At 40.1% G+C, this 23,633-nt stretch overlaps 2 protein-coding genes across 9 annotated transcripts in view; both read left to right on the plus strand.

Annotated features, from left to right (window-relative positions):
- Positions 1 to 35: 35 nt before the first annotated feature.
- On the plus strand, positions 36 to 2,496 carry LOC147247274 (large ribosomal subunit protein mL63-like). Its single transcript, XM_086179688.1, has 2 exons — positions 36 to 318; positions 1,937 to 2,496. Exon 2 carries the CDS (start codon positions 1,952 to 1,954, stop codon positions 2,261 to 2,263), a length of 312 nt encoding a protein of 103 aa, XP_086035814.1. The 5' UTR covers positions 36 to 318; positions 1,937 to 1,951; the 3' UTR covers positions 2,264 to 2,496.
- A 138-nt stretch (positions 2,497 to 2,634) lies between these two features.
- The window catches only part of LOC147247275 (voltage-gated delayed rectifier potassium channel KCNH1-like), a 43,324-nt gene continuing 22,325 nt past the window's right edge, over positions 2,635 to 23,633 (plus strand). For 2 of the 8 annotated variants that reach the window (XM_086179647.1, XM_086179650.1), the window contains exons 1-7: positions 2,635 to 4,278; positions 8,001 to 8,027; positions 10,929 to 11,052; positions 16,973 to 17,079; positions 17,380 to 17,508; positions 19,405 to 19,523; positions 19,658 to 20,050. In XM_086179647.1, coding sequence (XP_086035773.1) covers positions 4,206 to 4,278; positions 8,001 to 8,027; positions 10,929 to 11,052; positions 16,973 to 17,079; positions 17,380 to 17,508; positions 19,405 to 19,523; positions 19,658 to 20,050 — 972 coding nt within the window. In that variant the 5' untranslated portion in view covers positions 2,635 to 4,205. Of the gene's footprint in view, positions 4,279 to 5,632; positions 9,974 to 10,928; positions 11,053 to 16,972; positions 17,080 to 17,379; positions 17,509 to 19,404; positions 19,524 to 19,657; positions 20,051 to 23,633 lie in introns of those variants that run through there. The other 6 variants (XM_086179649.1, XM_086179651.1, XM_086179655.1 and 3 more) reach the window with 5 other exon arrangements.

Consider the following 23,633-nt stretch of genomic DNA (forward strand, 5'->3'; position numbering starts at 1 on the left):
ATAATCATGGGTCATACTCGCGATACATGTTGATAAAATAATGAATAAACCTCACAGAAAACACAATGAGTCTTACTTGTATGATATCAAGTGACAAATGTGCCACAACCTTATCCTAATGTTCAACCGTGAACCGTAAATTCTATGAAGACATTTTTAGCCTTCTCGCACACCGTAGCTAGACAACCAGGAAATAGCATACGCGTCCGTCCACACTGTTTCTGGAACAAGTCTCCCTGTTTTATTAATCAATCTTTCATTTTTTCCCCCTGTTGTTGTTGGATAGAGGACTATTCCCTTTCACGGTGATAGAGTGAGGTAAGGAATACATATATTCCAGAAAGTATTCTAATAGTCCCCTTTCACTGTCTTTGGGCTACAGCTTAGCTAGCATCAGGTTGTGGCTAGGGGCTCATGTTAGCAAACACCATTTAGCCGTTTTGCACATTTCGACCCTGTTTTTATAATGGAGTCATGTGTTGTTTGCGGAGTAGTAACCACACACTAAGCTCGTAGTTCTGTGTAAGACGAATGACTAAAACACAGTTGTTCAATAACATCTAGTTATCGCCGCAAAGAGCTCAATGTCAATGAGGAAGGACGAATTAGCCTTTCTGATAACATGTCAACTCCACCTCAAATAGTTTCCCAGCTAACCTGTTAGAAACTCTGTCAATCTGAAGATAATAATGCTGTTTGGAAGCGGTTAGTTCAGGCGCTTTTGCTGTTGAAAGTCCGATGTCCTGATACCTTCATGGTGCCATTTTTGACAGTTTGTGTTACATATGATCATAGCATCTCACTCCAGCGTGTCAATAGTTTATTTCCGTGACAGTCACAGATTTGATCCCAGTTTTTCAAACTGGCTGCATTTTGTGTCAAAGCATGTCAGGAGTCACCCCATCGATTTTAGCCGAACCAAAATGAAGCCCTTTAACACAAACTTTATTGACATATAATTGTGTTTATTAAAATTGACATTGATTGCTTCTTTTAACATTTGGTCATCTGGTGAGACTCAGCTGTAACCAGTGGTGATATTATCAATTTTACCTTGCTGTTTGTGAACTGGAATACTAACTTTTAAGTGTTTTGTCTTTTCCCACCTACAGTTAATTCACTGTAGCTGTCCTCTGTGTGGTTTGTGTGACAGGATTGCTTCATAAGTTAATTCCCTAATTGTGTAACAACCAAATCAACCCGAGGAAATAAGTTTACGTCATTGCCACGCACTGTCGTAAACTCCTCAAAATATCTGACACATCATGCCAAAGGTCACAAATTGATAATCTAATCTATGCAGACTGTTGATGTACACTTTTATGAGCAGTTTTCAGTTATTTTGATGTATTTAGAGTCGGTCCTCTTTGGGGTTTAATTCTCAAATGAGCTGAAGAAGACTTCAGTGACACAGATTTATTTTAAGGAGAAATTGTGTTTGAAGAGTAATCCTGCACCAGAAGTGACTATCAAGGGCAAATAATGACATTAGTGTTTACTGTATGATGAGCGCTTTTCCACTCAAGCTCGGGGAATGGCTTTATTTCACTTCTCTTTATTTTATGACAGGATTTTTTTTACAGGTGCTCTATTGCCTATATCTGTTTGTTTAGGTGGTGTAAGATATGGCTCAAACAGTCTAACTTTACACTCGTTAGGAAAACAAATGACTGCAGGGCAAACATGCAGGATTTGACCAAACTGAGATGGAAACTCTATTCCTCACATTCACCACATTTGGTAGCTTGTTTAGCTCAATATTTTTGTAATTTAAAACTAGAGTAGCAAGAGAACTGCTAGTTTTTCTCATTAGCTGAACTAAAGATGTATTTGAATTGTCCAAATAAGATCGGTCCACCTGAAAGTTGAGTTTGATTCCTAGCGTAAAAAGTATTATTGTCACTGATCTTTTGTACCAATTTTTTTGTCGTGCCAGAAATAAATTGGCACCATGTTCCTCACCATGGTTCTGTTGACCAAACGCATACCTGGGAATCAGTGGATTGGAAAGTATCGGCGTCCACGGAAAATTACATGGCAGATGAAGCGCAATACGTTGAAGCATCTGGAGCGTGAGGCTGAGAACGAATACTGGATCAGCCGGCCGTACATGACTCAGGAGCAGGAGCACGGTCACGCCACCGTGCGGAGAGCCCAAAACTGGATCAAGATCAAGGAGGAGGCATTCTCCAATTTTCCCAAACACAAACGCATCGTAGATCACCTGAATCACCTCAACGTCACCAAGACGTGGTCGAGTTAATCCAGCTGGGAAGCATCACCCTTGTGCTGGTATTAAAGAAGACTCGCGTCAACGTATGGAGGAACCCTGTGCTTTGCTCTATTTAATCATGGGAATCAGAACTTTGCATGTCTGCTGAATTCATCTGCTTCTATAAAACAAACATGTACATAGTTTTTTTTGTTGGGGTTTTTTTTTGGACTGCAAAGACTGAATCTACAACTACTTTGGATTAAAAAGTAATCAGCATTCAATATGTGGGTCTTTTATTTTGGCTCTCATGAACAGAACCCAATTTCAAATTAAGATGATCAAGCTTTCAACTGGTTATAATACCTTTTATAATAATGAGTTGTTCAGAAGTGAATTCTACAAGGAAGACGTCGGAGGAGTTGGATGAATGTCAGGGGAGGTTTTTGGGAGGAGAGCGTTACGCAATTTTAGAAAGGCGTCAGTTCACATCTGTATTACATGGTTGACTGTCAAAGATCAACTGGGGTGTAAAACTGTTGTGCCTTTTGAAGGTGGGAAGCAGGGATGGGTATATTTTGTAGGTTAAAGGAAAAGTGAAGTATTTTGTTATGAGTCAGCGGAGGTGAGATGTTGAGTAACGTTTCCTCCTGACGTAAAAGGCTGTTTGAACTGGAATGACAAGCTCAGCGGTTCGAGTCATAAAACCTCATGTGCAGGGTATTTCAGACTTCTGATAACATTTATTGCCATGACATAGCCTTTCTTCACAACGCATTACTGGAGGGGCCTTCTTGTGTATTAAAAAGCATATCATTTTGTATATATTTGTATCAATTTATAATCTTTTTAACTCATTAAGCGAGAGACAGGATGGTAATCTATCAGTGTTGTGGCTAAACCGAGAACCCTGCTGTAAGGTATAAGCAGCTCTCGTAGTAGAGGCTCTGCTTGGTCCGAAATAATTGAGCAGGATTAATGTGATGGTGGGGGAATGGCTCTTTTATGAATTCTACAGCAAGAATCAAAGGGAAAGAAACCACATGGCTCAGTATTACCGCTCCTCTGAGACTCTCGTTTTAGCAGTCTGACTCTCAAACTGAACTAATCCTTGAAACAGTCGCTTACTTCTTTCAGTTCACTGTTTTAATTGGCTAAATATTTGCAGGATGAATCTTTCCTTCTTTTTTTTTTTTTATTAGTGCATCTTAATTGCATCAGATCAACGCGTAACAACTCGCGGCAAACATGTAAAGATAATTCATGAAAGAAAGTAGGGGAAAAAAGACAATAAGCTTCATGTATAATCCAAGTGGCGCAATCAAGCTATCATCAGACTTTTAATTTAAAATATAAGCCACTCCTTTGTAGATTAATACTTCCAATCATAGTGTTTACCATCATCTACTATACTGTGATACTACACACCTAGAACCTACAGTATTTTAGAATCAGAGTATTTTTAATTGCCAGGGGATGTTTTTCACGACAAGAGGAATTTGTGGAGGTAAAATTAGTGCCAAACGCACAACACAATGGATGTAATGAAATACTTTTAGTCGTAGTTTTATCTGAGTACTTCTCCTTCAACTCAAGTGAAGTCAACAAAGATTTTTGAACCTCTGTCCTTCAAAGAAACGGAAAACAGTTTTTAGCACACCAATCCTGGAATCCCCTCCGCCTTTGGACTTCTCTGAGGGCCACACGCTGTGCTCATGGTTTTATCCAGCAGGTGGCGCTGCGGCTCCTGCCTCAGAACGCATAGGTGGGTACCGGGAGAGCTGCCCCTCCTTTACCGAGCGAGAGCCCAGGCGTTGTTTTCCTCTTCTGGATGATGAAGTGCTTACCGCACCGGGCTGAGGAGCCAGCTAATGACCAGACGAGACAGACAGCCTCTCCAGCACATCCACGCAGCGTCTCAGCAACATCATGAAGGCGGACGGCGGATCGAGGAGCGCAGATTCACCTGCAGACGACTGAGTGAGGAGGCAGGATGGCGGGGGGTCGGAGGGGACTTGTGGCCCCTCAGAATACTTTTTTGGAGAATATTGTCAGGCGGTCGAACGGTAAGATGAGTATTGATTTAGCACGTTGAGATCTGGGATGTAAAAAAAAAAAAAAAAAGTAAATTAATTAAAAAAATGGAATTAATATGCTCCATCAGCTGATCGACTGGTAGTCAGAAAACAGAAAACTAATAATTAACGAGATTCAGGAGGGTGTGTTCAGTTGAACCCTCACATTGGCTCAAAAGTTCCTGCTTTCGCAAGCAAATTAAATTATTTCAATTAGTGCAATGATGTATGCTATTAATGACATCTCTGACAAGGCTGGTCTTGATGGAGCGTCACCTCAGGAGTGTGAGAGAGGAGAAGCTGAAATCAGTCAATTCTGATTATATAACGCCTCTGGGAGACTTTATTGGGAAATTATATGCAGCAGCAATGTCTCCATATGTCTAGTCACCATGCAAAGCAAGTAAAGTGTATGTAAAACCTTTCAAGGTGCAGAATTGTTTCAAGGATCAGAATGATTAGGACAATTCTTCATTTCTGATTATTTTCTTTTGTCTTCAATGGAGGTGTTGAGGAGGTTTTATTTGTCAAGCTGCACTCGTTTTAAACTCTTGCGTGCCATTGTTTTTTTTTAATTCTGTGCATAATAACACCCCAGAGATCAGTCCTCTGATCTCCACTTAGTTCCTGCCATTTCCTTGTCACATCCTTCATCTTTTTTTTTCTTCTGTTGTTTGTTTGAAAATGAGTGAAACTCTCAGCACATGCACCAGACCTCCCCAGTTACCAAAACATTTGGGATACCTCATTAAGTAAAATCAGCAGCAGTGATGAGCTCTTTGGCTCACGGTTGAGTTTCCTCGTCCTCCGTGTTCATTTCTGCTCAGCATGTGTTCCAGATTTAATGATAATAACACTCACAGTTCTATAACTCTGGCAGCCCTGCAGTATTTTTGGACACAGGTGTCACATATTCTTTGTATTCATGGATCCAATAGGAAATGACATGAAAGTCTCTGCTGCACAGCTATAGAAGTGAAAAGAGCACGAACCTCCTATCACAAGCTGCATTTGAGGAAACGTTTTGGAATTAAAACCAGCGTATGGTTCCTGTGGTTCCTATGGTTCCTTTCCAACGTATCTTTAAATCATGGCATGTTTTAGATGACGTTTCCAGAAATATGGGCCTCCGTGTCAGTCTTGCTTCTTTAAAATGTTTTATGACAGAAGAGAACAGCTTGTTAAGGAAAGATGTCCTTCTGCAGGGGTGGGGGTGGGGGGGGGGGGCTTTTCTTCAGATATCATATCCGTATTGTCAGATATTCAAAAGAAAAAGAGCAATCCAGACTTTAAGAACAAAAGAACATGCATATGTTTTACTTGTGACCTTGGGCGGTCCTGGGATTAAGGAGCAGTAAATCTCTGCGAAGTGAGAAACAAAAGAGCCAAGACTATAATCTGCAGGGTGCCACCGAAAAGCGGCTGGTGGGTGGAGGTTAACAAACAATGAGCTAGTCCTTTTATGTAACTTCACTCATTCATTATTGTACAAGATGCTCTGTGTCACATTTTGATCACAATGTTCGAGATATTGTGTTCATGCCCAGTTTTGGTTTGAGTGGGAGAACTTCTCAATTTTCATACCATTGCTGTGCTTTTCACCACATTCACCTCAAACTGGTGCAGGAGGCTACAAATATCATTCCTTAGAGGTACTCTTAGTAATAATGTTAGCGTAAAACATGGAAAAACAGGTAAAATTCTACAGGGGATGTAAAATAATAACAGTTCTTGTTTTTGACAGGTTTGTCTAAAGCTAATTTGATAGCCAATCCTTGTCTTGTAATTCCACTTTGTACCTCAGGAGGTGATAGTGAGTTCCAGTAGCTTCTAGTTCAACATTAACAAGGCCATGGAAGGAACTGTCTTAACAGGCTGCAGGTTTTTGCGTTTGTGCCTTTTTTAGAGAACGCGATTGTTGTTCGGCTGTGACGAGAGCTAGAAGTCCCCGTCTGTGTGTCTTGAAGCTATTAGCATATTTATGCTACAGCATCTATTGTTTCAGCACTGGAGTATATTTCTCTTTATCTGGAGTTCAGCAAAGTAGGCCACTGAAGGCTTTAGCACTTTCAGTTCAGCACTAGTGCGAACAAACACGGACGAGCGCAAGTTTGTTCAACTGAATGCGCCAGCTGGTTGTGCTCAGCGCTACCGTGGAAGGAGCGCTAACCCAGTCAGGTTCTAGTTAGCTTGTCTTCAGCTCAAATCAAAGTGCTTGTAGATTTCTGAGCTCACGGCTGAATAGAGAAGATGTGGAATATACCAGATGATGCCCTCGAGGTTGTAAATGTACATTTTCGGACAGTTTTACTGTTGTTTTGTTACTGTAGTTGTTAGCTTCCAGCCACCCTTAGCCTCAAGCTAATTATACGCGGCTCTTCTTTCTACGCTCTGGAGTCAGGAAGAAGTGATGCAGGAGGGGCAAAAGTCTTCTCAAGACACTACTTTTTGTGAGTACTTGAAAGGCAAAAAACAACAACAACAACAACACTTTTTGGTGTAAAAGTATTGCTTCAAGTCCAACATGAGAGAACGAAGAATCAGCGCTGCCCAGGGGAAATGTAGCAAACAAGCTAGACATAAAGTAAAAGTACTAAAAAAGTAAAAGTAAAATTTAAAATGGAAATTGAAATGTTGCTAATGACATCATATTATCTGTGGACTCTTATCGTCTTGGGGTTGTAGTTGTTGTTGTTTTTTTTAACAACTGCTGCTTCTAAAGTCAGAGATCCTGTGCCACATGAAGACCTGGCTCTAGTCCCTCTGAAGATCTGCTCCTTCATATCAACACAGCTTTTGTTCTCAGATGTGGGACAAAACAAGCAGGCCGAGGTCGCTAAAAAAGGATGGTCTCACCTCTCTTCTGTTCCAGCCCGGGAGCGATCTGTTTGCGGTGTGAATACAATCACCTTAACCAACCTAAATATCCACGGAACACATTTTACAGGCCAATGTGATTCAGCAGGCGTTACAACTTCCATGAGTTGTGGCATGAGAATGTGTTTTGCAGATTCATGGGTATTAGTGTCTTTTGTCCCTGCAAGTTGCTAAGCCTCATTTATAGCACTATATCTTACATGACAACAGTTCATGAAATTTCAATATGTAATGTTAGAATAATCTTACAACCCACTTGCTCAGCTTGAGAAAGTTCCAGCTGATGGTTTCCCCCGTACCAGTACTATTTTGCTTCACTCTCACTGGTCTCTTATGGCTATTTAATAAAAAAAAAAAAAAAAAAAGGATTTAATTAATGTATGCTAAAACAAAAAAATGAACAATGTTAACACTTCATGAAATGACAAACTTTGCTTGTAGAGAGTACCGCAGAAGTCACACCAGCTGTTGAATTGATTTACTGCAATTTCTGAACGATTCGGTTAGTTGTGTTCGTGGTAATAGCCAGCTGTTTACGACCGTCACCTCCAAATAAACCTACCCATTCTGACCGTTTTAGAGCCAATTAGCTATTGAACTCAGAGGAATGTCTGCCACATCTGTCTTTTCCCTAAAAATAACAAATAGGACAGTTTTGGGCTTTCCCTGGATTCCAAATGAATGCTAACGTTGCTAACGCACCGAGGATTGTCAAGTGTTGTGTCCATCTCTTTTTTCGTTAGCACGTCCCATCTTTTTTCTTTTTTTGTCTGACGTTCAAAAAGATGTTTCTCACCTTAATCTGTTAACTCTTCTTTTCTTTTCAAAAATTTCAGTTTGGACACTCTCACATAGACAGACAGGTACTATGAAGTTTAGTTTGGCGTGTTGCTTATGCTTTCTTTACAGTATCCCCCTCTTTGTAATGTATCACTAAGTGTTCTATACCAAATGCTGTTAATTTACAAAACACACACTCAGGCCGCATTTACACCGTAGCACCCAGTTCCATTTTTTTAAGACCTTATCTAATTTTTTGGATATGCCTCTTTTAAAATGAAAATTTTAGCCTTCATTTTTCGTTCCAATGTGGAGAGTTAATGTGTTTGCAGTGTGAGGAACATGCGATCTGTCCTTAACTGACTTATTATCCGATTGATTTTAGCTGAATTTTCTCATGTGATTGAGGCGCCAAATGAAAATTGGATCGAGGTTCTGAGAATATCCAATTCCATCTGCTGTGTTCTGTTTACATATTCATAATACATGTTCAGTCTGTGCCACATGTGAGCAAAACATCGGAACTGGGTCAAAAGGTAGTGTAAATGCGGTCTTGAACATGTTGAGATTAATTAAACATCTACGAAAATGTGTCGCAATGCAGGCGTAAATCACAAATCCAGGGCTACATTAAGATTTGGTCTTTTTTATACACAAGAGCATTCGTCTGATCATTGTAAAATAACACGTTGGCATGGAACGTCTTGTGCATTATATTCCGTCAGTGTTGTCATGCTTTTAGTTGTCATTTCAGTGTGTTTTATCTTGATGTGATCAAAGAAATGCGCTTCTTTGTGTTTGTGTTTTCATTTGCACAATGAAAATGATGGTTTTCCTGCTCTCATCCTTGTGTTGTCTTCGTGCAGTGAAGGTTACAGGAGATTATTTTCAGATCTGACGTACGGTTAGAATTTTTTTGGAAATATCTTCCCAGTTATCACTTCTCCTGTCATGATTTAACAATTGTAATTGCTGCTTTTGCCTTTTGCAACGAGACGCGGATGGATAAATTGTCTTCCTTTTGTAGTATGTTTGATTTTCTGTTAAAAATAACCCAGAAAAAAAAAACACATTAATAACACACTTTTGATTTCTTAGTTGCTGACCCGAAGAAATGGGACAAACCTCAGCTTTTTTTTTTCATTTTTAGCGCCTTATTTCGAGCACTTATTTGTATATGACAAAAATATGATATCGCACTGTACACCATACTGAGTAACATTTAATTTACAATAAAAAAAAATATGTTTCATCCATTTTATGTCTTCCAAAAACAAAAAAAAATGGATGGCTTTGAAGCGATGTGGTGGCACATTTAGTGACGTAGACATTTAATTCAAAATCAATCAAAAATGTTCACGTTTACGCATTTTGTGCACGTGATCTCCCGGTCCAAGCAAACCGCACATTTTTTAATCACTTTTTGTGCCCCAACAAATACCCCCCAAAACCGAAGTGATTACCGTTTAATTTCATGTGACATGATATTAGGTCAAGTAATGAGACTGAACAGTGTTTGAGAAACGTTCAATATAAAATCGCTGACAGATTTAAAAGATCAGGATGTAAACAAAGTAGGCCATTAAACATGCAGGTTTATTAACATATTGACTGGGAATATGTTTAGCTGGGAGGTGTCGCTAACATTTGAATATGCAAAATTGGTCATATTAAAATGTACGCACTGACATTTGAAAGTTGATGAGAGCAATTTTTGAAATTTGTCGACTGTAAATGAAGAATGCTCTCTACCAGTAATGAGTTGAAACAGAAGTTATGCCCTTCACGAAGTTATGCCCTTTTTTCATCGCAGAATGCCAAAATGTTTCACACTGAACTAACATCTGCTGCAGCAGAACACAGCTACTGAGGAAGTACCTGGATCAGTAAGTACGTGATAAGACGGACCAGCAGGAAAAGAGGAGCTGAGCATGAACTGTCAGGAACACGTGGAATTTACTTGAGGGTCCAGTGGTCCGTCTTCTGGAATTAGGGACACGTAACAAGGAAAGGTCATTAACCTATGAAGGTGAACAAAATCTTATTTCAGGTTGTATGTCCGTGATTGGCCCACTCAACCATCACACTGTCACTGAACAAGTCACTGATGGTTACCGGGAGATTTAAAATCAGAGCGCATCTGCCGGTACAAATGTACACAGTCCGAATCCATCGAGTTCAAGCGATTCTCACTTTTCCTGTCAACGAACCGTCATATTGAAGGGAGACATTTCCACCTGTCTGAACACAAAATTCTTACTGAAGAACAGACGTTTGAACAGGAATCTCAATCGACTCTTTTGAAAACTTAAAGATATATCCTTTTTTTTTTAAAAAATAAATGCCCCTTGTGTAGGTTTAGCTTGTAAGGTGAGAGCTGCGAGTAAACAGGGAGGGCAGTAATTTGTCTCGGCTCAGTCTTGTATACTGGAAATTATGAGTAGAAGACGACCCGATGTATCAGTAGTTGATGAAAACTGTGGCTGCCTTGTTGTTACTTCCTGTATAATTATGGCTTGACATGCTGTGTAGGTCATATTTGGCTCATAACTTTGATTCTTATAGCCATTTTTGCCTATGAGCAGTGAATATTTGGAAATAATATTAAAGACTTCCACCTGTAAGTTTGATCCATCAACACATTTACTAATTTCCAATTCAAATATTTTAAGTGCTTGTCGTGGCTAAAATTTAAGTGTGCAATTCATTTTAAATTAATTAATTGACCAACATGAGCTTCATGTTCTGAATTGCTTGACAGCTCTGATACTTTTGGCTCGTAGCTGTGTCTGTTCATTTTTTCCCCCCCGTAACTTTGTGAGATATTTACTTTGCAATCCCCCCAAATCTGTGACTTTGGTTTAAATCAAATGCAATCAGCTTCAACATTGTTTTTTCCTTAGTGTTGATGAATGGTTCTTATTAGGTGATACTGTAATCCCTCAAGTATTTTCCCCCTTGTCTCCTGTTTACTTTTCACCCAGATACCAACTTTGTGCTGGGAAACGCTCAGATCGTGGACTGGCCCATCGTCTACAGCAATGATGGGTTCTGCAAGTTGTCGGGGTACCACAGGGCCGAGGTGATGCAGAAAAGCAGCACCTGCAGGTACGGTCGACACGAAGGGATGAATCAGACGCGGTGGGATGTTCGCGCCGTGACACTTCCAGACTTGTTCAGTAGCGACGTCGAAGGCAAACCAGACATCATCATATCAGTGACGTTTGATGATAAAGTTTGAAATACCAAGTGTAGGTTGAAGATGTGACAATAGAAAAGCAGTGAGAAGCATGGACAGTCAACGGATGGTGTCTAAAGCCTCCGCTGATCGAATTTGTGATTGTAGATGATCGTCTACGAAAACATGAGGCAAATTAGCAGAGGAGCTAAGACACGAGAAAAAAATGTACCGGTTAACTTTGCTTTTAAGCAGTTCCTTTTTTATTCCTGTGGGCTTTTCATATATATATATATATATATATATATATATATATATATATATATATATATATATATATATATATATATATATATATATATATATATTTATTTATTTATTTATTTATTTATTTATTTTTTTGTGTATTCTGCTTTCTGGCTTTTATTGTTTAAATTTCTATGTGAAATATTTGGGGTTGATGTAAAACACAATTACGATTCAAGAGAAAGTTTGAGGAATTATTGAACTGATTTTGCAAAAATCTGGAATTTCTTTCGAAGCCGTAACAAGTAACAAGATCTCTTGCAGTCTTTCATGTGGACTAGTTTTCGTCTTCATAAGGTTGTTTGTCAGGAGGGGAAAAGGTAATTTTTTTTTCAAAGTGATTTTCTTACGAGGCTCTCAAAAAGACTCAATGGCCTTCTCATCAATGCCATTTAGTATAAACGCCCCTTACCGTGTATCAACTTGGCTACAACAGCCACAACACTACAGGATCTCCTTAGTTATATACAACTGAACTGCTGTGTGAATTTGAAATAAGCTAACACGTTGTTTGTCACCATTTTTCTAAAAATAAAATACCATGAGTTCATTTTGCAAATGTGCCACTTAAGAGAACCATTTCTAATTCCCTGTGTCTGTTTTCAGGTTATAAAATGAGGAGAATATTTAATGAGATTTGTTCTCAACAACAATTTTGGTTTATTTCAGGCGAAAAAGAAACAATCTGCAATGGTAATTATTGAACTGTAGGATTGAATTATAGATCTGACTTGTGCAGCTCCACAAACTGGATATTTGTATTTATATTGCAGGCATGCATCATAATTACATCTTATAGAGTTGCAATCCCTTAGGTGGCTCTACGCTGGACCGTGAGCAGCGCGTTCACGTTTGATTATTTTTGCATAATTCTTTATTCATTAGAGGCTGAAGAGTTGTTGCATTATCGGTGCGTTGAAAAGTATTTATTTTCAGTCGAATGGCGAGAGTGGTTTCAGCTTAGTGTCAGCAGCTGAAGCAGTGCGGTTATTGAATCAGCTCGATTCAATAACCGCATTACAATAACAAAGGAGGAGCTGAGCCACCAGGACCAACCGAGCCTTCGATTTATAGATCTTCATTTTAAAAATCCAATGCAGCATTGAGCTGGGAGTACTGGGCTGGTGATGAGAGATACAGGGGGCCGGACTGGAGCGCCTCCCCGGGTTTCCTGGCTGGTGGTAGTTTGGTCTCGTTTAATTAGGATCCTCTGTAATCTGTGGCTTAGCTAGTCTTCCTGCCAGAAAATTGTAGAAGAGAATTAAAGCCAGAATGCTGTAGAACGGTCGACGTTGTTCCTGTCACCACAGCCAAGTGACTGAAGGAGTTTTATGGGTCAAACTTGATCAAACGTCAAATAATTAAGCTGTTAAAACATCAGTCAACAATTAAAGCTGTCAGAGGCTTTACGTGAGACTTCAGCACTATTTATAGGTTTTAACCTGACCTCCTAAAAGTTTTCCGTCGTTAGGGAGCTTTCAGAAATACTTCCTTCAGAAAGCCATCAAGGTTAATTTCTCTCGACATCGATCGGCCTGTGCCACACATTATGGTTGGCTGTGTGTCAGAAAACATTTGGGTGCCTTGTCTTTTTTTTTTTAAAGCAGGAAGGAGGAAAATCAAGAAACATTAAGAAATAAAACTATATCAACCAGAAATCCATGTGCAATGCTCACTGTTTCATTGTTTAATTCAATCAAACGAATCAAAAAAAATATCTCGAATGCGTTAATGTCATATACCACGAGATGACAGTTCTGTTAAACAACAGACTGATTGGTCTTTTTATTGATTGGTTTATCGTGGTTGTTTTCAACTAGCATATTAGCAGCGTTAATGCTACGTTCTGACATACTGATTTACAACAGAAAACACCCGGGAATTAACTTTATCCTCAACAACAAAACACAGCTGTAACGCAAAAATACAATCACTGAGCTTCTGATGCTGTTAAGGAAAAGTATTCTTGAAACTTGGATCAGTTAGTTTTGTTAACAGCAGCTAACAGAGAAAGACATTTTATTTAAATGTCAGGCATAAGGAAGTGCACCATCAGTTGTCCAGTCAAAGAGCGAGCAACTGCAATCACGTTGATCGTAAATTAGGACAAAACAAGCAGAGGAACATAAGGAAAAAGATAAATATAACAAAATAAAGACAAGTTCTGAGGGAAATTAAATGAATTTGAGAAATCCTCAGTTTCTTCCTGGAACAAGTCGATTTCAGATGATATAAAGAGAGACTCCTCTTTCAAAACTAGTCAAACATGGGTGGTCGTTCTCGAATGTTATCAGATTATTGAAAAATATTCAAATTTTCTGTCCTGCATCACATAACCAAATCTAATAGTATTATAAGAAGAAGGGTTCACCAACTGTGAAAATCCTCCCAAAATAAATTGGACAGGCTTGATGCAGTAGCGACAGTCTGCTGACCAGCCCTCCCTGGAGTCTATTAGATCTCCCAGCTCCCCTCAGCAGGAGCGTCTCAGCAGAGTCCAGTTGATTGTTTTATTTGCAAAGCCAGGAACCAGCTAATACCCTAATCAGGTTGTAGGAGCTGAAACTGGTGCCACATCACTGCCAGCTGACCCAGTATCCCTGTTGATGCTCTCTCCAAACAGAAAGGAATAATATCATTCACACAATGACCCGTGTTCTTATTTGATTAAAGCATATTTTTTATTGTGCCTGTAATAAGCATGTCAGCAACCACTGTATTTATAGGATCATGTCAAAGCAGTTGGTGCTGCCAGCTTTGAAAACCGTGGGAGATTCTGTCTGTTGTCAAAGACGGTGTTTGTCACAGTCGGAGCTGAAGCTACTACTGATTTACACCCTTGGGTCCTTAAACATAAGCTTCAGAAGACTTGCCAACACAAATATTGAACAGAGAATGTGCCGATTTGTTTTAGGGTTATTTTTAGTTTGCTAGTGAGAGTCCTGGGAAAAACAGACCAAAAATCTCTTATTAGAGATGCAACCTCTTTGCATGTAGTTGATATGAAACTAGGTTTTATGTGTGAATGCTGCCGTGCTTTTGAGGAAATAAATACATTCTTTGACATTCAAACTGGCTTTATATTAGAGGGAAATTCTTGTGGTTGTGCTTCTGTGTATATGCTTACAACAAACTCAACTGAAAGCTGTCAAATTAGTTCCACTTTGCTTTGAGCCGGGAACAAAGGGCTCATAATTAGTGTGAGGGAACAGCCTGGTGTGACTGATAGATAATGTGTAAAAACAACAGTCATTTCGTGTATTATCACTGCATTGTTTTGCTTTTTTGACTGTTGCGTTACACCGTTTAGTCTGACGTGTGTTGTGTGCCAGTGTGCCCTTCTACGCTCGAATCAAATACTTGTCATATCAACATCTAAACTGCCAAAGAATGGCGCTCGAGGCTACTGATACGTCATGTTCATCTTGTCTTGAGAATCAATGGGGAGTAAACGCTGTTAAATGACACATGAAAAGCATGAAATGCTCATGACACGTGAAATGTGGCACCGTATTCCCATGATTAAAGTTCCCTCAGGAAGACATTTCTGTTGTACAAGGAACACGCACACACACACGCACACACACACACACACACACACACACACACACACACACACATACACACATACACACACACGCGCGCGCGCGTGCCCCCTGAACAGTTGTTTCACCAGAGCAATTTCCCTCCTCACTAACCCTCACAAACAGGGGGAAGTAAACCCCTCCCTCCATTGCTCATCATAATTAGGTATCCAACACTTAGTCCAAAATTTGAAGTAAACACCTTTTTTTATTATGTATCTTAGCCCGTACTTGATCTTGGTTTTGTCTTTCCCTGTTTTTTTCTCCTTTTAAATCGACACTGAACCACCAATAAATACATCCAGTGTGTCAATTCATTATATTTGGCGAATAGGCTAATAACTACCAGGTTAACAGTAATTAGTCGCTAAAATAAAAATGCAGCTTATTGTTTGTTTGCTTTTAATAGACTCATAGGAATTCAGAGTTATTTTGTCTTCAAGGATTTGTGTTTGTAGGTCAAATTGAATGTGAGTGGAAGACTAAAAACTGGCTGCTACAACATCATGACTGATAGCACTTGAGCGTATTTGGGAGGGTTACCTCCCCCCACATTGAATTGTGTAACGATATTGATGGTCAGTTATGAAACATGGTATACTTGCTGAGCAATGGGGATGAGCAGAGAGGTTAAACCATCTTTTGACCTGTCATTCGCCTCTGAAGCTTTACCTTGTTTGTGATTAATTTAACACAGGTGTTAAAAAAGCCCTCCTACCGTACCGTCATAGTTCAGACTCCTCCGCTCGGTCACTTTCAGATAATAATTTATGTTTTCTCTACTCATAACATCACATCTTTAAACTTCAGTGCTTTTTATCTGATTAATACTGGGTCGGGTAGTTATTGGGTAGTCCGTGAAAGTATTTTTGTTCTTTATTTTTAAGCTGTTTCGAAGCTCTAAGGCAATAAATGTCTCTAGATGTGCTACCCATTTTTGCTGTGTTTGAACTATGTTACAGGCTGGACCGGCCATGTACTGATTTTGGTAAAAGCCTGATTATGAGGCCATAAAACATTGACAGAGTGCTGCTGTGTGATGTTTTAGAGGATGACTCCAACATAAAACGTATACTCATTTCTCCAGCGCGTTCAAGTCTAATATTTGAGCCTCTTCCGCCGCAGATAAAAGATTTCCATCTCAACTGCTCCTACTGTGTTCAGTGTCTTCTAAATTATGTATATGTTTTCTTCTATAACGCCTGCTGTAAACACACAGCGACAAACCTGTGGGAAATTTTTTTTTTTTACGCGTGACAAGAGAGTAATCTGAAGACTCGTTTCAAAGTATTTTCCTTTGAAGAAAGCCCTCGTGGCTCAGAGGGAGAGAGGACATTCATCAGTGATATTACATCAAGCGCTGGTCTGAAAAGTCTCTGCAGCATCAGAATGTAGTCTCATTAAATTTAGCCTTTCTTTTGTATTTCATAACAAACTCTGGGTTATATTTAGATCGTGCTGGAACAGGCTGCTGCTGAGGGTGGCAGTAAGAGGCAAAATGAGCTGAATGTCTCTGCAGTGTTGTTAAATGTGCACATGGTGGCCTGACCCATCTTGAGGTGTAATTCGTTTTTCAGAGGTATTTTGCATTTTGGGCAGTTAGACAGGAGTTTTAATCTAATAGAGCCCATTTCTGTAATGTCCCTCCAAGTAGCAGCCTCTAACCAATCTGGACAGTTTTGGCTTGGCTCTAGATTAACTTTCATCTCTTTTTTTTTTCTCTTTAAAGGAGAACATGGACACAAGGATTAATACCTATGCAACAAAGCTGCCAAAAAAAACAACAAAAAAAACCCCTGAAGGAATTACGAGAATCTAATGAGAGGAACTTTTAGCAGAATATGTAACTCACCCATTAAAATGTTCACACATCCTCAGCTGTCTACAAGAGTAAGCATGCTTTTCCAATGTACCGGTTTATTAGATATTCAAATTGTTATTTCCCCTTTGTGTGTTGCAGCTTCATGTACGGCGAGCTCACGGACAAGGACACAACGGAAAAAGTGCGACTAACATTCGAGAATTATGAGATGAACTCGTTTGAAATACTAATGTACAAAAAGAACAGTAAGTAGAGAGGAAACGGGAAAAGTTCCGCTCTGTTGTCATGCAAATGTATTCAGAGCTTCTGTAACGTACAACTGAGTTCAAAGGCAGCTTGAACATTTCTACCTCTGTACGGATCTACTAATTGGTGGAGAAACCTGAAAAAGAATGTGTTCCCTCTCACAGGTGTAACCTCGCTGTGCTTGCAGGTGTTTGAGGAAAAAGTTAATAGCATTCACACCGTGCATTCAAGAAGCCCGCTTTAGATCCCCTCCAAAAATAAGCAGATGCTAAATGTCTGTGCTCTTCTTATGCTTTCAGGGACGCCTGTGTGGTTTTTTGTGAAGATCGCTCCTATACGAAATGAACAAGAGAAAGTGGTCCTGTTTCTCTGCACATTCAGTGACATCACGGCCTTTAAACAGCCTATTGAAGATGATTCTTCCAAAGGTCAGAGTCACCAACGTTTTATATATCTTGCCTTAGATATTATGTCTTTGTGAAGGTGCCAGCCGGAACGTGAGAATGACCGCACTATGAATTTATCTCAAAGTTACCTGTTGTACTAAGAGAACTAAACTCAGTTCTCACGATAACGGGGTGATTTATCTTGTCACTCTGAGAAAACGAAATTGGGGATTTCCTGAGATATTACCTTAAATCATCACCAGAAAATGGCCTTTGTTCTCTCGAGGTAACGCGCCCATGATTATCATTGTTTTTATTCCTAGATTTCAGGTCACCAAATTCAGTTTCTGCCAGGATTGAAGGACAGTCTTGAGTTGACTAATGATCTGACATTGCCATCTTAAAGGTGCCAACTCAACATCGATGGATGCTGGCGTGGCATCTCTGACCAACACCCGACTAGAAATAAGAAGTTGAAAGGAAATGACTTTTTGTTGTCATCAGAGAACCAGCTTCATTTCTTCACATAACTTAGTAATCAAATTGTGATCTCCAGACAAACTGGATTAAAAAGTAATTACAAGCGCAGCCATTGCATTTTCATCCACGGTTATTACAATTAACTACAAATGTTTGCACACCCGGAAAGGCCCTAAAATGGTGTAGCAGATGCGTTTCAGACAGAGATGATCCAATGAGAGTTAACGTTTGTCTCCCAGCCATCACCACTAGACCCTGTACATTGGGTATCTGCCCTAGCAGGTAACCACTCATGCAGACACTCCCCCTATCACGATGGGTGTAACGCAAACACTAAAAATTGGGTTGTTGAAGGCCGGTCACCTAGAAGCACGCCTGCAAACACTGAATTAACCCATAACCAAGACTTTAACTTGGACGCCGACTTTTGTGCGAGACAGTTTCTCCATAACTAACCTTGGTGCCCAAATTGCTTTTCTGCAACGATAGCTGCATCTTTGTCCTTTATCAGACTTTGTTTTGCTGTCGTTATGTTCAGTAATTAGGTTCAATTGGGTTAAGTTTTTCCTGGATTATCACTGCAGGCTCTTAGCTTGTGCAGAGCCAAAACAAGCCTGTATGTTTTGTTGACCAGGGAGGTCATGTTTTCTGTTTCTCCATCCGTCTGTTACGAGGATAATGCAGACGGATTTTTTAGTTTGTTTTTTGTGTTTTTGGTTGAGGCGCTGTACATGGGCCAAAGGAGAATCCATTACATTTTGGGGCAGATCCAGACATTTTCATTTATTTCTCAGGAAATATTACATGGACCATGGCAGTGGTCTCAACTCTCTGAGGGTACTTGTATTTGCATTTAATTTACATAGAGTAAAATTTATAATGCTTTTAGGGCTGGAGTATTTGTGAATAATATAATCTGCGCTTCACCTCAGCTGTAGAGACATAATTTACCACGCGTTCACGAGTAACTGGACAGTGGTAAAGTCCCAAATTCTGAGGTGAGAGAACGCCTGTCAAACTCAGAGTAGGGAGGCAGTTTTAGAGCTGACAAGATGAGAAATGTTCTTGGTTTGCGTCTAAATAAGTCTCTCCAATGATAATTTAGGTCATTCTCATGAATGCAGTTGATTTTGCTGTCAAATGGGGAACACCGCACTTAGCAAATCTGTCTCATCTTGCTAGTTTTGTGTAGTTAATGTTGGCAAGAACTTTCTTTTCTGTTTGCAGATGTTGGAAAGTTCTACTGTAAAAATACAAATAATTTTTTTGTTTCCAGAGGGAGGAGAGTAAAACCCTGACAACCCCCCAAAACTATAAGTTTTAACATAAATCAATGTGGACCTCAGTCTTGTATGCTTGGGGCTATTAGCTCAAGGCTACATTAGTGGCCATAAACACAGTTGTGGGTAAAGAGTACCTTTATGTTTTTAAATATCTTATATCTCTTTTCATCCTCAGGCTGGGGAAAGTTTGCCCGTCTGACTCGAGCTCTTACAAGCAGTAGAGGAGTGTTACAACAGCTGCAGCCCACTGTTCACAAAGGAGAAAATGTCCACAAGCACTCCCGCTTAGCTGAGGTAAGACGGATCTGTGATTTTCTGTTTATACAGTAACACTAAAACCAGCCCTTAAGACTTATACAACCTTTGTTTGAGTACCAACCTACTATATTTCTATATCTGTCTGTATTTCCATATCTGTCTCTTGTCAGGTGCTCCAGCTCGGCTCAGATATCCTACCTCAGTACAAACAGGAAACCCCCAAGACCCCACCTCACATCATCCTGCACTACTGCCTTTTCAAGACCACATGGGACTGGGTCATCCTCATCCTCACCTTCTACACAGCCATCATGGTGCCCTACAACGTCTCCTTCAAGACCAAGCAGAACAATGTGACGTGGCTGGTGGTGGACAGCATCGTGGATGTCATCTTCTTGGTGGACATTGTCTTAAACTTCCACACCACTTTCGTTGGACCTGCTGGCGAGGTCATCTCCGACCCCAAGCTGATTCGAATGAACTACCTAAAGACCTGGTTTGTTATCGACCTGCTGTCCTGCCTGCCGTATGATGTCATCAACGCCTTTGAGAACGTCGATGAGGTGAGTGCGCTGGTTCCCTGGCTGGTTTGAGATGAAGGAGTGCATGGGGTTGGGATTCAGTTCAGTCAATCGACAGTTCTGATAGTATATAAACCATTTTAATCATTTTTAATTAAAAAATGCTTTTCTTTGTCTGAAGTGATAAACCATGTATGATTTAATTTCAGACTTTTGGTTAGACAAAACGGAATTTGAATATGTCAACCTCTGGGACACTATATTTTTTCAGTTTTTCGACACTTTACCAAGTGATGAGCGGGATAAGAAAATAGTACACTCTTTAACCGATCGTACAAAAACTTGCACAGTTCTGTTTTCAGAAACTATGTTTCACCATTAAAAAAGGAATCATGTCACTTGTAATCATTGCAAGTTCTAAAATGTTTGGGATTTGGAGTGAGGAAAGAGCATTATGAGAGGTTGTTTTCGCTCCAACAGTTCAGTGGACTCAGGGGTGCAACAAATTTGCATTTTTAATTTGTTTGGTTTGTTTTCACTCTGTCACTTTGTCAAGCTCACCAAACATTGTAAGCGCAAGTTACGTGGACAGAATAGGGAGTTCTCAAGATGCTTCCTTAATGGGGGTGCGTGTGCAGCGTTAAGAGAATATAGGTGTCATTCAGACTTTTTATGAGCTTGTATCAGTGAAACAAGCACCTCACCCACCCCTCCTCCTCCCCTCTCCCTTCCTTCTCAGCGTCTCACAGCGCTGTAACACACCACACAATGAACTCGCAACCGTACCAGTTCCTCTGGTGTCGTCACTGCGTGTCAGCCAGTCACATTATTGCTTTTCTGGTTCGCTTCTGTTCCACCCAGTGCCATTCATGCCTAAAATGAACTGCGCCAGGGTTCACAAACTGAGGACCTGACCCTTTTTGTGCAGACCAAAGAAGGGTTACGACCAGGGTTATGAGCTCAGGGGTGAAAGCAACTTTATCGACTCATTTTTATAACTTGAAGAATGAAAGTCACATCGCTCCCATAAATTTAAGGATGCCTCATAAAAAGTTGTGTCTAAAGTTGAGCTAGCCACATTTAAAAAGAAAAAAACAACAACAGTAATTGACTTTTCATGTATTGTTGTCACATTTTTTTTTAAAGTGTGCTATTATTTAGCTTTCAATCTCACTTTTGTCACATTTGGCACAATGATCCTCTACAATGTGACTGACACGCTGTCATACTTACCACACCCCTGTGTGTGGTTCATCCGCTCGTGTTCGCTTGCTGTCTTGCATCAGAACAGTGTGAATGAGCAGTGTAACAACATGCTTGTTTATGAATTTACAAACACTTCCCCCTAATAAGCGTTTTCTAGAGAGTCATCACAGGATCTTGAGATAATTGGCACATATTTAATTGGGGAAGCAGCTTTATATTATTTAACCAACATAGTCTGCTGTGCCACTGATGCCCTAGAAGCATTAACACCTCATGGCAGCTGACAAAAGAATGAATCATGGCTAAATATGCGCCACACACAAACCTTTTGAGTGCTTTAACTGGATCACTCACCAATGAACTAGGGTTTTATTATCTGTTTTTGTAGCTGAGTGAATAAACTCAAGCTCTTTACTTTGAGACTGTTTTTCATGATCTTGTACACCGGAGGAGACACAGGACGCACACATCATTCATTTGTAATATATCTTTGCTTCTTCCTGCTTTTAGCTTAATGAGGAACGAAAACCAGGTGACATGATGCGCACATGCTGTTTTTCTTTTTTTTTATGTTTGGTGCTAAAAATGATTTTATTTCAAACAATATTTAATGTACGCTGAACATTTTTACAGTGCAACCACGGCTTCTGAAACAGGCTAAAGTGTTCAACCCATCAAACACACACACACACACACACACACACACACACACACACACACACACACACACACACACACACATACACATTGATTAAATGGAGCCTCAGGGTCCTGCACTTTTCATTATATCAATGCATCATTGTGTGTACATGTGTGTGTGTGTGCGTTTGTGTGTTTGTGTGCCCTTGTGTGATTAAATGTGTCATGTCACATCTCATGATGTGTGTGTGAGTGTGTGCAGCTGTGTGGCTGTATAAAATGCTGTGATAGCATTCAGCGGCGCCGTGAGTCTCCCAGCGAGCAGCAGCGTTATCAGCTCCGGGAGGTGTCCGCTAGCACGTGCAGTACAAGGTGTTATGAAAGGCTTTGCTAATGCTTTCAAAAAAGAGGCTCGTTCGTGGGTGTCGAGCGTCAAGATTTATTTGCAGGTGCAGCATTTTTGAACCTTTCTAGTCTTTCGACACTTCAGCATCATGAATGCTGACACGTTCAAGTGGCCGGAGCAAAAGCTGTCAGGGGTCAGCGGGGAGGGAAATAACAAGACTGTGGTTTAACGCACAGTGATACTGTTATCTGATTCTCTATCAACACCGAAGACAGACAGCTGCTACTATCCAAGAATAACAAGTGTTAAGTGTATGGCTGAAGCTTGATTATGCTGAAGCTATTGTCCAAATGTACAACACATTTTTGGGAGGCGCATTTCTTCATTACATTCAAGAAAAAGAGCAAGATGTGTTGTGAAAGTTTCAGTTTGAATAACTGAATACAGTTTCGTCCAAAAAATGTTGATGAAACAAGTTGAATTAATATTTTTCGGGTGTACGAACACAGGTTGCCGCTGAAATTGTTTATGTGCTATAAATCTAATAGTAGACGCCTTCATAATAGGTTGCAATAGTGCAATATTTCAGCCCCCCCCCCCCCCCAAAAAAATGTATATAGATAATTTGGTGCAGCTGATTAATTGTCTGCAAAGTAGAAAATGGATTTAGCCCTTTTTCATGCAAAACTGAGATAAATTTGTAACTTCCAGCGTCTTAAATCTGAATAATTGCTGGCTTGCTTGCTCGGCTTGAATCTTTAGGCGTGTCTGGGTCCAAAAGAAAGCATTGAAATATGTCCACTTTTCTACTGGACAGTTGAGTTGGACTTTTTTTGTTTTTGTTTTATTATTTCACACATTTCATAAAGGAGAGAGCTAACTATCCTCCTCCTCTGCACAAACAGAAAAACAAAGAATTGTATCAGCGAAATGAAAAGAGAGCAGAGTTATGTTTTCTCTTTTCACACAGAGGAGTATGTGATCCATGAAATAAAATTTAAATTCCTGACGTCACATCCACACTCTGTATTTGATAATGAAGTTTGCTCTTGACAACAACTCTTCATCCTCTAAACTGACCGTAGGTGTGACTGTGAGTGTGAATGGTTGTTTGTCTCTCTATGTTGGCCCTGCGATGGACTGGCGACCTGTCCAGAATGAACCCCGCCTCTCGTCGGTTGATGCTGGGATAGGCTCCAGCCCCCCCGCGACCCTTAATGTAGAGATAAGCGGAAGACGATGGATGGATGGGTGGATGGGAAGTTTGCTCTTGACAACAAGTCTTCATCCACTACAATGGGTCTAATCAACAGCCGGTAGTTGGTCTGAATTCATCTAAACTGGCATCATTTTTTTGAGCTCTGACATTGAACCTGCAAAGATTTAACTTTATATCATAATGTTGCGCTCTAGCTGGTACCCTGCTGGTTAAGA

The sequence above is a fragment of the Aulostomus chinensis genome, chromosome 16 (assembly GCF_037954235.1).
Source record: "Aulostomus chinensis isolate RoL2024-O1b breed Wild chromosome 16, RoL_Achi_v1.0, whole genome shotgun sequence".
Lineage (NCBI taxonomy): Eukaryota > Metazoa > Chordata > Actinopteri > Syngnathiformes > Aulostomidae > Aulostomus > Aulostomus chinensis.